Source organism: Ovis canadensis, chromosome 9 (genome assembly GCF_042477335.2).
Source record: "Ovis canadensis isolate MfBH-ARS-UI-01 breed Bighorn chromosome 9, ARS-UI_OviCan_v2, whole genome shotgun sequence".
Lineage (NCBI taxonomy): Eukaryota > Metazoa > Chordata > Mammalia > Artiodactyla > Bovidae > Ovis > Ovis canadensis.
Genome location: NC_091253.1, coordinates 14,792,235 through 14,804,572, shown reverse-complemented (window position 1 = coordinate 14,804,572; position 12,338 = coordinate 14,792,235). Strand labels below are relative to the sequence as shown.

Here is a 12,338-nt window from a genome sequence, read left to right as displayed (position 1 = left end):
TTCCTGTGCCTAAAGTGATCTGTTCTTTTTTGTTTATTCTCCTCAAATCTTCAGAATAAAACTTTGAGGCTGGTAATAGTAATTTATTCATTTATTCAGTCAGTTCAGTCACTCAGTTGTCTCTGACTGACTCTTTATGACCCCGTGGACTGCAGCACGCCAGGCTTCCCTGCCCATCACCAACTCTCAGAGCTTGCTCAAACTCATGTGCATCAAGTCAGTGATGCCATCCAACCATCTCATCCTCTGTCATACCCTTCTACCCCTGCCTTTAATCTTTCCCAGTATCAAGGTCTTTTCTAAGGAGTCAGTTCTTCACATTAGGTTTCCAAAGTATTGGGAGTTTCAACTTTAGCATCAGTCCTTCCAATGAATATTCAGGGTTGATTTCCTTTAGGATGGACTGGATGGACCTCCTTGCAGTCCAAGGAACTCTCAAGAGTCTTCTCCAACACCACAGTTCAAAAGCATCAATTCTTCAGCACTCAGCTTTCTTTATAGTCCAACTCTCAAATCCACACATGACTACTGGAAAAACCATAGCTTTGACTAGACAGACCTTAGTCAGCAAAGTAATGTTTCTGCTTTTTAATATTCTGTCTAGGTTGGTCATAGATTTAGATGAGGAAAATAAGGCCCACAGATATTAAATGCATGGTCAGAAGAGCCAGAATTTAGACTGAAGATGTTAAATTTGATATGTTCTCTAAGCTATATAAAGCTGCCTGATTGCTTTTCATCGTTACACAGCACATCACACCATGATATTTAGATTCGACAAATACCTTATTTTTGAACATTTACATTATTGTCTTTTATGAAGGGGCAGAGACACGAATATACTTATTCACTGGGTATAAATGCAGACATACAATCCAGGAAGATAGGTTCCAGGGTATAAACTGTTGTTCCTTTGTGCTCCACCATCTCCCAGAGTTTGCTCAAAGTCATGTCCACTGAGTCAGTGATGCTCTCTAACCATCTTATTCTCTGTTGCCCCCTTCTCCTGTTGCCTTCAATCTTTCCCAGCATCAGACTTTTTCCCCAATGAGTCAGATCTTTGCATCAGGTGGCCAAAGTATTGGAGCTTCAGCTTCAGCATCAATCCTTCCAATGAATATTCAGCACTAATCTCCTTTAGGATTGACTGGGTTCATCTCCTTGCAGAGTCGTTTGGACTCTCAAAAGTCTTCTCCAGTACCACAGATTGAAAGCATCAATTCTTCAGCGTTTAGCCTTCTTATGGTCCAACTCTCAAATGCATACACAACTACTGGTAAATCATAATTTTGACTATATGGACCTCTGTTGGCAAAGTGATGTCTCTGCTTCTTAAATATGCTTTCTAGGTTTGTCATAGCTTTCCTTCCAAGAAGCAAGCCTCTTAATTTCATGGCTGTAGTCACCATCTACAATGATTTTGGAGCCTGAGAAAATAAAATCTATTACTGCTTCCACATTTTCCCTTCTATTTCCCATGAAGTGATGGGACCAGGTGCCAGGATCTTAATTTTTTTAGTTTCAAGCCAACTTTTTCACTCTCCTCTTTCACCTTCATCAACAGGCTCTTTAGTTCCTCTTCGCTTTCTGCCATGAGTGGTATTATCTACATATCTGAGGTTGTTCATATTTCTTCCAGCAATCTTGATTCTGGCTTGTGATTCATCCAGCCTGGTATTTGCATAATGTACTCTGAATATAAGTTAAATAAGCAGGGTGACAATATACAGCCTTGATGGATCCCTTTTCCAATGTTGAACCAGTCAGTTGTTCCATGTCCAGTTCTGTTTTTGTTTTTTTTTTGTTTGTTTTTTTTTTTTTGAGCTACATACTGGCTTCTCAGAGAGCAGTTTGTGACATGGTCTGGTATTCCCATCTCTTTAAGAATTTTCTAGGTTTGTTGTGATCCATACAGTCAAAGGCTTTAGTGTAGTCAATGAAGCAGAAGTAGATGTATTTCCGGAATTCCCTTACTTTCTCTGTGATCCAATCAATGTTGGCAATTAGATCTCTGGTTCCTCTGCCTTTTCTAAAACCAGTTTGTATACCTGGAAGTTACAGACTTCATGTACTGTGGAAACCTAGCTTAAAGGATTTTGAGCATTACTTCGCTAGCATGTGAAATGAGACCAACTGTGTGATAGTTTGAACATACTTTGGCATTGCCCTTCTTTGGGACTGGAATGAAAATTGACCTTTTCCAGTTCTGTGGCCACTGCTGAGTTTTCCAAATTTGCTGGCAGATTGAGTGCAGCACTTTCACAGCATCATCTTTCAGGATTTGAAATAGCTCAGTTGGGATTCCATCATCTCCACTAGCTCTGTTCATAGTAATGCTCCCTAAGACCCACTTGACTTCACACTCCAAGATGTCTGATGTTAGGTGAGTGACCACACCACTGTGGTTATCTAGGTCATTAAGACCATTTTAGTACAGTTCTTAGGTGTATTCTTGCCACCACTTCTTAATCTCTTCTGCTTCTGTTAGGCCCTTACTGTTTATGTCCTTTATCGTGCCCATCCTTGCATGAAGTGTTCCCTGATATCTTCAATTTTCCCGAAGGCATCTCTAGTCTTTCCCATTCTGTTGTTTTCCTCTATCGTTTTTCACTGTTCGTTTAAGACCTCCTTATCTCTCCTTGCTACTCTGTGGAACTCTGCATTCAGCTGGGTTTACCTTTCCCTTTCTCCTTTTGCTTCTCTTTTCTCAGCTGTTTGTAGTGCTCCCTCAGACAACCACTTTGTCTTCTTGAATTTCTTTTTCTTTGGGATAGTTTTGCTCCCTTCCTCCTGTGCAGTGTTATGAATCTCTGTCCATAGTTCTTCAGGTACTCTGTCTACCAGATCTAACCCCTTGAATCCATCATTTCCTCCACTGTTTAATCATAAGGGATTTGACTGAGGTCATATCTGAATGGCCTAGTGGTCTTCCCTAATTTCTTCAACTTAAGCCTGAATTTTGCATAAGGAGCTCATGATCTGAGGCACAGTCAGCTCCATGTCTTGTTTCTGCTGACTGTATAGAGCTTCTAGCCATCTTTGGCTTCAGAGAACATAATCAGTCTGATTTCAGTACTGACGTTCTCGTGAGGTTCATGTGTAGAGTCATCTCTTCAGTTCTTGGAAACCCATGTTTGCTATGACCAGCATGTTCTCTTGACAAAACTCTGTTGGCCTTTGCCCTGCTTCATTTTGTACTCCAAGGCCAGATTTGCCTGTTATTCCAGGTATCTCTTGACTTTTTACTTTTGAATTCCAGTTCCCAAAGATGAAAATGATATCTTCCTTAGGTGTTAGTTCTAGAAGGTGTTGTAGGTCTTCATAGAAATCAGTCGACTTCAGCTTCTTCAGCTTCAAGGGGGTGGGGCATAGACTTGGATTACTGTGATATCAAATGGTTTGCCTTGGAAAAGAACTGAAATCGTTCTGTCGTTTCTGAGATTTCACCCAAGTACTGAATCTTGGACTCTTCTGTTGACTATGAAGGCTACTCTATTTCTTCTACAGGATTCTTGCCCACAGTAGTAGATATAATGGTCATCTGAGTTAAATTTACCCATTCCAGTCCATTTTAGTTCACTGATTCCTAAGATGTCCATGTTCAATCTTGCCATCTTCTGCTTCGCCACATCCAATTTACCTTGATTCACAGACCTAACATTCCAGGTTTCTATGCAATATTGCTCTTTACAGCATCAGACTTTACTTTCAACACCAGACACATCCACAACTAAGCATCATTTCCACTTTGGCCCAGCCAGTTCATTCGTTTTGGAGCTATGCACAGTTGCTCTCCACTATTCCCCAATAGCATACTGGACATCTTCCAATCTGGGGGGTTCATCTTCCAGTGTCTTATTTTTTCACCTTCTCACACTGTCCATGGGGTTCTCCAGGCAAGAATATAGGAATGGTTTGCCATTTCTCCCTCCAGTGGACCGCACTGTCAGAACTCTACACTGTGACCTGTCCATCTTGGGCGGCCCTACATGTGCAAGTCCCTTCACTACCGCAATGCTGGGATCCACAAACTGGTGCACACTGTTATATTAAACTTGTAACTATCAAGAGGTACATGTTCTGTGTTTGGGCACATGTGACAACATTCAATTTTCTTTAGAAATCTGTGTATTTTATACTCCCACAACAGTATGCCTATCCCCATATTCTCACCTGACAAAAGTAAACTTTTTAAGACCTTCAAAGGATTAAAAAAAATACTGAGTTACTTTAATTTCCAGTCATCTTGGACTTTCATTTTAGCACTGAAAGTTCCATGTTCTGGAAAACTCCTCACAATCCATGCAAAGTAGGATCATAGCGAACTTCATTACTAATGAGCTGAAAGATCATTTTATATTTTCACTGAGCAATTTCTCCTTCAGTATACTGTCTATTTAGGTCTTTTGTTCATTATTTCTATGTATTGCTTGTCCCTTCTTCTTCTTGACTTACAGATGCTCAGTATATCACCTATATTGCAGATTATTTCCTCTCAAAATACTGTTAGTTCTTAAATTCCTCTTGGTGCCACTTTTTAGGGTACATAAATTTGAAAAAATAAAAATTTAAAACTCAATAAATTCTTAATTTGCACTTGAGTTCTGAGTCTTGTTTAGAAAATTTCTCCACACAACAAATTACAATTTTACTTTTATTTTCTCCTAATGTTATCTAAATGTATTTGATTTAAATTCTGAATCTGTTATGTGGTAGGAGGTTTATGAAACTTTCATTTTTTTATCTTTTATACATGATACTGAATTTCCACCTAAACTTATGAAAAACTCTCATCTCTACATTATTGAATCTTCCCAATTAGGAACTGAAGAAGTTCTTCATTTATTTCAGTCTTCTGTTATTTTAATAAATTTTATAATTTTCACTAGGAAGATTCTGACATTTCTTATTATTTTATAGTTCACAGTTCCTGTGAATGAGATCATTTTCTATTACATCCTCCACCTGGTTAATGATTTTGTACATATGAACGGGCACCTCGATGAACTTTTATTAGTTCTATTAGTTTTTCAGTTGATTCTTTTAGATTTTTTTGGTAGATAAGATCTTCAAATAACACAAGTTACTTCCCTTTTCTCCCCTCTTCCTCCCACATTTCTTATCTGACCAAGACCTCCAGGAACACGACAGACTCTACTGTCCTATATGTGCCTTTAACAAAAATGTTCCTTTCCTCATTAGGCACCAAGCTCATGGAGGCTTCCGTTGCCAAATAGTTTCTTCTCTTCCAATTTGGTAAGACTCTTCTCTAAACATAGTTAACTACAAATTGACTCTAAATAAAGACTCATTGGCATCTATTAAGATGTTTATATTTCTCATTTATTCTCAATATATTAAACTACTTTATTTTCTAACATATCACCTTTGCATTCCTGGGATAAACCTAATCTGACAATTATGAAATATTTCCTTACTACAGCATCATTTTTGAATTGCTCATGTTTTTACTTATATTGAATTATTTGCCTCTACTTTTATAAGAGAGACCAGTCACATAAACAGTTTTCTTTTTTGTGTGTCATATTACCATCTGGTTTCTATATCAGGATTATCATAGTTTAACAGAATAATTTAGGAAACTCCATTTTTTCCTATGTTCTATAAATAAGATTTACGTCTTACTTGAAGGTGATAGAGGAAGAAAAACTAGCACATAAAACCTGAACATAAGTGATACAGTGCACTCTGACATTGCATATGGCATCGGCATACCTGGGAACTAGCAAAGTAACGGCCATATGTAAGTGGAACTTCCGTGTTTCAGTTGTTACACAGATAATAATTCTCAAACTGTAAGTGTCCTACATTTTATAGAAAGTAGTTTTTTAAAGATATGCTTCTTTAAGGATATGTTGCACAAAAATTCAAACAGTATCAAAATATAGGCTCACCAATGTCTAAGTAACAACAGAAAGCAGCTCAAAGACCAAGTACTTTTATGACCCTCAACGGCAATAAAATACCAACTCACCTTTGATTTAATTGTTTGGATGTGCTGCTCTACTTCTTCAATGTCTTCAGTGTTTTCCAGACGCTCATAAGCAGCGCTTCGTGTGCCTTTAATCAGATTTAAAGGTAATGCCGACATGCCATAGGCCTGAAAGAAACAAAAGAAAGACTAATGTTAGCAATACTATTTTAAATATATTAATACACAATTTTCAGGTAAAATAAATGTCCTCCGAAGTAATAAAGAGTAAGCAGTTGTGAGGGGCACAGTCACTGAAGAGCAGAGTAAATGGGAGTGAACTGTGACTATGTGGTCTCACGATTCTCCTGTTTATTACACATTTAGTTACACAGAGTTATACTGTGTATATTATACTGTAATGCTAACTACTCCTAAAATAGATAATAGCTATTTCTCAAAGGACAAGTTACAAAATTAATGTAAATGTAATACTTTATCAAAGTAACAAATCATGATTGCAGGCTAATCAGGGGTTAAGACAGTCTAAATCAGTAATAACAATTTACAAAATTATTTTCTGTGGAAAAAAAACAATTTTATCTGAGTAAATGCAGTAAACTCTCAGTAAAGTATATTTTAATATACATTTTATTTGATTAGCATACAAATGATCTGTATGTAGTTTATTTGTAAGTTCTAAATATTTATAATCTTTTTGCTAAGTATTTTAATTCCTATAAGAAATTTTAAAATTTTAATCAGCATTAAGAAATTATTTTATACTACCCAGTTCTCTACTAGCCAGTCCCAAATGTGAAGTTTTATTGTAACTATTAGAAACACTTAATAGCAAATGCCATGTGACCATTATTCAAAGTTGCTGACCTTAAATACTTAGAAGCAAAACTGACAACCATCATCTCCTTGCTGCAACGATGATCACTCATTGCAGCAACAGGCTCTAAAGTTGACACAAAATCATGTATTTAAATCTTTTACATTTCCTACCTGAGATACTGCCAAACTGCTTTAGCCAGCGGGGTCATGTTAGGCAGGGTCATGAGACTGAGTTTAAATAATGAATGTGGGCAGAAGTGATCAATGCTACTACTTCTTAGGCTTAACCCCAAACTCCAAAATGTCCTGAGTGACCCTGCAGATCTCCCACGCTCTGCTACCTGGTTTTCAACTCCCAGGATGATCTCAAATATGTTTAGTGTCATTTTGAATCATTTTGATACTCTTACTGATATTCTCCTTTAGATACTGATTAAATCACAATTCATATATGAAACCATAAATTCTGACATATGAGGGTTCTTTTTTAATTAAGGGAAATGCAAACAAAGAATATGATTAAAAGGAATTCAGAAATCACCAGTTCTATCAAGTAAGAGCAACTCTGTAGCTTGTTGTATTTAGATAATTAACTAGCTGAAATTATTACCCAATATGCAAATCCTTGCATTTTCTAAAGGAGAAATACTTAAAACCTTGCATTTTAAATACTGTTAAAACATAAATTAATGTTCTCACGATTTCCACATCAGCCAAAAACAAGAAAAACAAAAAGGAGAGGTTGGGGAAAGGTTCTGTTTGTGTTCAAAAAAAATAATAATTTAGACAGAGTAGAATAATTTTCTTCTAATTAAATTCTTGTCAAGTTTATACTCCTAATGACCTTGGTAAAATATAAAAAGGAAATACATAATAAGGTTTAAATCATTTTTAACAGTAAATTTTATATCCTCAAAACACTGAAAGTGTGAAGAAAAAAGTCTATGGAAAACAAGGTGCCCAGAGATTGCTGCTGATGTTGTATAGTCACCCAGTCGTGTCCGATTCTCTGCGACCCCGTGGACTGCAGCACGCCAGGCCTCCCTGTCCTTCACCATCTCCCAGAGCTTGCTCAAACTCATGTCCGCTGAGTCAGAGATGCCACGCAACCATCTCATCCTCTGTCGTCCCCGTCTCCTCCTGCCTTCAAATCCTTCCCAGCACCAGGGTCTTTTCCAATGAGTCATCAGGTGGCCAAAGTATTGGAGCTTCAGCATCAGTCCTGCCAGTGAATATTCAGGATTGATTTCCTTTAGGATTGACTGGTTTGATCTCCTTGAGTGCAGTCCACAGAGACTGTTACCATTCCCTTACAGGACTGTCCTATTCCTATTCTCCTAGTAGCTCCACATCTTTTAAACATTACTGAAAAAAGTAAATAACTTTAAGACTTTGATGAGTATTACATGATGATCATTCAGTCATTCTTAGTCTCACATACCATTTTATCACAAGTCCATACTGCTATTTATAACCAACTGCCAAAGCAAAAAAAAACCAGTTTATGCCCAGGTATATTTCTCTGTCTTGCCAATCAGTTTCAAACGAGGCTTATTTTATCCCAATGCTTGCTATTCTGTTTGATGGATCTGGATCTCTAAATATACTAACCTCAGAACTCAATACTATTTCCTAAGGAATCCGTACCCTACTCAGTATTTAAAACATGGCCCCTACTTAGAGTTTACTGTCAAACACAAAGTAATCTAAATTTTCCTAACCAGTTTGCTGGTCTCCCTCACTACAAATCCATCTTCCAGACTGTTTCTGAAGCAATCTCTCACACTCAAGTTAGACTGTGGCATTCCCCTAGCTAACATCCAATGAGACTCTTCAGGACCAATAGGGGTATTTGCGCTGGTAGGAGTTCCTGGGGTTCTGGGTTGGGGCCATCAGAATCAACAGAGCAGGTAAGAGGGCAGGGAGACAAGAGGTCAGCTGCCACTCCGGCCAGAGTGATGCTACTCCATCCACCTGTTTTTATATGCATCCGAATTTCATGAGTGACTGTCTGAAGAAGCAGTTTTCCAATTCTGTCCAGTGTGAGAATGATTAGCATCTAATCCTGGCCTGCAAAAGCTCTTCATGACCCAGGCCTCCCACCCCGTCCTCATGCCTCCAAACACTCACAGCTCCTCATCGCTGCAGCTTCCGCCTTCAGCTCTGCCCTGGGGCCACATGCAGAACCTGCAGTGCCTTAGCAAAACGCCTCCCTGCTCACCTCACCTCACTAGCTAAGTCCAGTGCCCTTCAGGTCTCAGCTTAATCGCACCACATCTGAGAAATGTTCCTTGATTTGTAAATGCGCCTTGCTTATAATTCAATTATACTGCAGAACACTGGACAGGAACATTATTGCTCCGCACATCTGTTTTATCACTAGGCCTGCCAAACTTGTAACTTATCAGAATCATGCTCATGCAGCAAGTTCCTGGCAAGACAGATTTCTCAGCCAAACGAGTAACAACTGCAGAAGACTGTTTGATATGCAAGGACTAGGTCTGTTTTTCTTTTTCCTACCTTTATTCCAAGAGCAAATATAAAATAACTTCTCTAAGAAAATAATACTTAACCAAAAAAAATTTTTTAAGAGTTCTTTATTCACATGAACTCTTCCTTACATGGAACTTATACATTTTTTAGAAGAGTTAAATTGAATTCCTATAGCTTACATAAATAGAGTAATGCAAAAATTTTGGGGAAAAAATGTATGTCCTTCACAACACCCTGTGGTAACATAAGGCCAGAATACAACATCTTTTTGGGAATTACTGTCTGAAGAGAACAAGTAAAAGAGAGCAATTACTGTTTTGGTTACCTAGCTTGTTTCTGGATTACATGCTTAAGTTTCAGTGACTGTCAGGAAATTTAACTATAATATTTAGATTATGATAGATGACATAACACATTATACAAAGTATTTATTCATTACAACTTTAAGATCCTTAAACAACAATCTTTTGATTTTAGCCTAAGATTTCCTTGAAAAACTTGTACGAAGACTATCGTTCTTCAGAAACACAAAACTTTCATTGCTTACTACTGCCCTCTAGTGAAATACCAGAAAATCAACAAGGCTAAAGAGACTGTATCACTTAAAATACTTCCAGGTCAGCCATACTTGCCTCTAATATCATTTGTTTCAATTTCCAAAAATAAACCACCATCTGTATTTTAAAACTCAAATGTTTTGAAAGAACATATACAAACTAAAACATTTCTAATATGCTCTTGCCCCATGAAAACACGTTTTCCCTGCCATCTCTCTCTCTACCTTTTAGAGACAATGCCAAGCATTGCCTATAAACTGAACACATGTCCTGAATATATTTATGAAACCTATTATTCAAGGACACGAATGATGAAACTAGTGAAACAACTGAACATTATTCAGTAAAGATTTCCAGTCTAAATGTTCACATGATTCTAAAATACATGTATGTATGTATGTGTGTGTGTGTGTATGTAGTTGGTAGTTCAGTTGCTAAGTCGTGTTCAACTCCTGCGACCCCATGGACTACAGTCCTCCAGGCTCCTCTGCCCATGGTATTTCCCAGGTAAGCATACTGGAGTGGGTTGCCACTGCCTTCTCCAGGGGACCTTCCCAACCCAAGGATCAAACCAGGGTCTCCTGCACTGCAGGTGGTCTCCTGCATTACAGGCATTCTTTACCAACTGAGCCACCAGGAAAGCTGTGTGTGTGTGTGTGTATGTATTTTTTTTCTCACATTTAACACCAGCGAAATTTGAATGCATTTTATGAACACAGGCAAGGCAGAAGTCGTGGCACAGTGGTCTTTATCCAGATATTCACAAATTTGGTCATAGCTGGTTACATTACAATTACTTCTCTAGTAGAGTTACATGCATTTGTGGTGCAACTACTGAGTTAAACTGCCACTTACAATGTCTTATAAGATAGTACTCTGATTTGACATTAAAGGAAAAAGTTCATGTGTAAGGAAACACAGAACAAAAGAGCAAGCAGTGAAGCCAAACTTTACGGAACAATTATGATTCCACATTTCCTCGCAATGCAATAGTCAGAGGCTTTCTAAGCTTAAGAAAGGAAGGTACCCGAAGTAGAAGACATTTTTGTATTTTGCTCCTCAGGTTACAAGGGAAGAAACAATAATGAAACAAAAACAGCTTAAATTTACACAGTGGGTGTGTCAGCAGCTTCAAAGACATTCCAAGAGACAAGCTGAGAACTCAAGAAAAGCTATCTCATCGATTCTCTTGACAGCATAAAAGACACTCAATAGTGAAACATGGACATGAACAGTCAACCCAAAAAAGTGACTGAGAAGACATGTTCCAAAGTGAAGTTTTAGGAATATCTTCACAACTTATTTCACGTATATTTGCCTTATTTTGCATGAAGATGATTGATCTGATTTTTTAAGCATGTAAGGCTGAAACACTTCTGTCACTGATATAAAACAAACATCATAAATGATGAGACAGCATGGCAGGGACCTTTCCCTTACAGTGGCACCAACTGAGCCATCAGGGGGCACACAAGAGAGGCGCATCGCACAATCAGGCCAGAGACTCGGGGAGGCACACTGCCACAGGAAGGCTGAACAACTGAACATTTAAAGCATAGTTCTGTCTTCAAAGGTTACTGAGAACCACTGCTTTAGTTCTATGTTAAAATCCTTAATTTATCACTCTAATTTTCTCCAGTATTCTTGCCTGGAAAATCCCATGGACAGAGGAGCCTGGAAGTCTAATAGTCCATGGTGGCACAAAAAGAGTCAGACATGACTTAGTGACTCCACAACAACACTATTGTCTTTAATCCATTAGTTTCATTTATAGTAAATTTACACAGGTGGTGCTAGTGGTAAAGAACCCACCTGCCAAAGCACAAGACACAAGAGACACAAGTTCGATCCCTGAATCAGGAAGATCCCCTGGAGGAGGAAATGGCAACTCACTCCAGTATTCTTGCCTAGAGAATCCCATGGACAGAGGAGCCTGGTGGATGACAGTCCATAGGGTTGTAAAAGGGTCGGACACGACTGAGCAACTAAGCACAGCACATTTAGGATAAATATTTATATATATACATAAGTACATACATAATTCATAAACTCCTTGAAGACATGTTCATTTTTTTTTTTTTTTTACTGGTAAGTGTACATAATTACAAGGGCTTTCTAGGTGGCACAATGGTAAAGAGCCTGCCTACCAATGCAGGAGATGGAAGAGACGCAGGTTCGATCCCTGGCTCAGGAAGATCCCCTGGGGGTGGGGGCCATGGCAACTCACTCCAGTATTCTTTCTTGAAGAATCCCATGGACACAGGAGCCTATGGTAGGCTACATATTACTGGGTCACAAAGAGTCAGATACAACTTAAAGGACTTAGCATGCATGTACATAATAAAAAGTTCAATAGTCTCTGCATTTACAGGCATTTCAGTGGTCCGTATGATACATTTTATATGAAAACAGCATTATTCAACATTTCCCCACTTGGTGGCACCAAAAAATTAAAATGTCTGCATAAATAATTGTGCCTAGAGGTTTTTTTTTTTTTTTTAATTTAAAAAGTAGCA

At 38.1% G+C, this 12,338-nt stretch overlaps 1 protein-coding gene across 1 annotated transcript in view; it reads right to left on the bottom strand.

Moving 5' to 3' along the window:
• LMBRD1 (LMBR1 domain containing 1) overlaps positions 1–12,338 on the bottom strand; it is a 144,496-nt gene that overhangs the window by 47,523 nt on the left and 84,635 nt on the right. Inside the window, exon 8 of the mRNA XM_069599500.1 lies at positions 5,996–6,121. Coding sequence (XP_069455601.1) covers positions 5,996–6,121 — 126 coding nt within the window. The remainder of the gene's footprint in view (positions 1–5,995; positions 6,122–12,338) is intronic.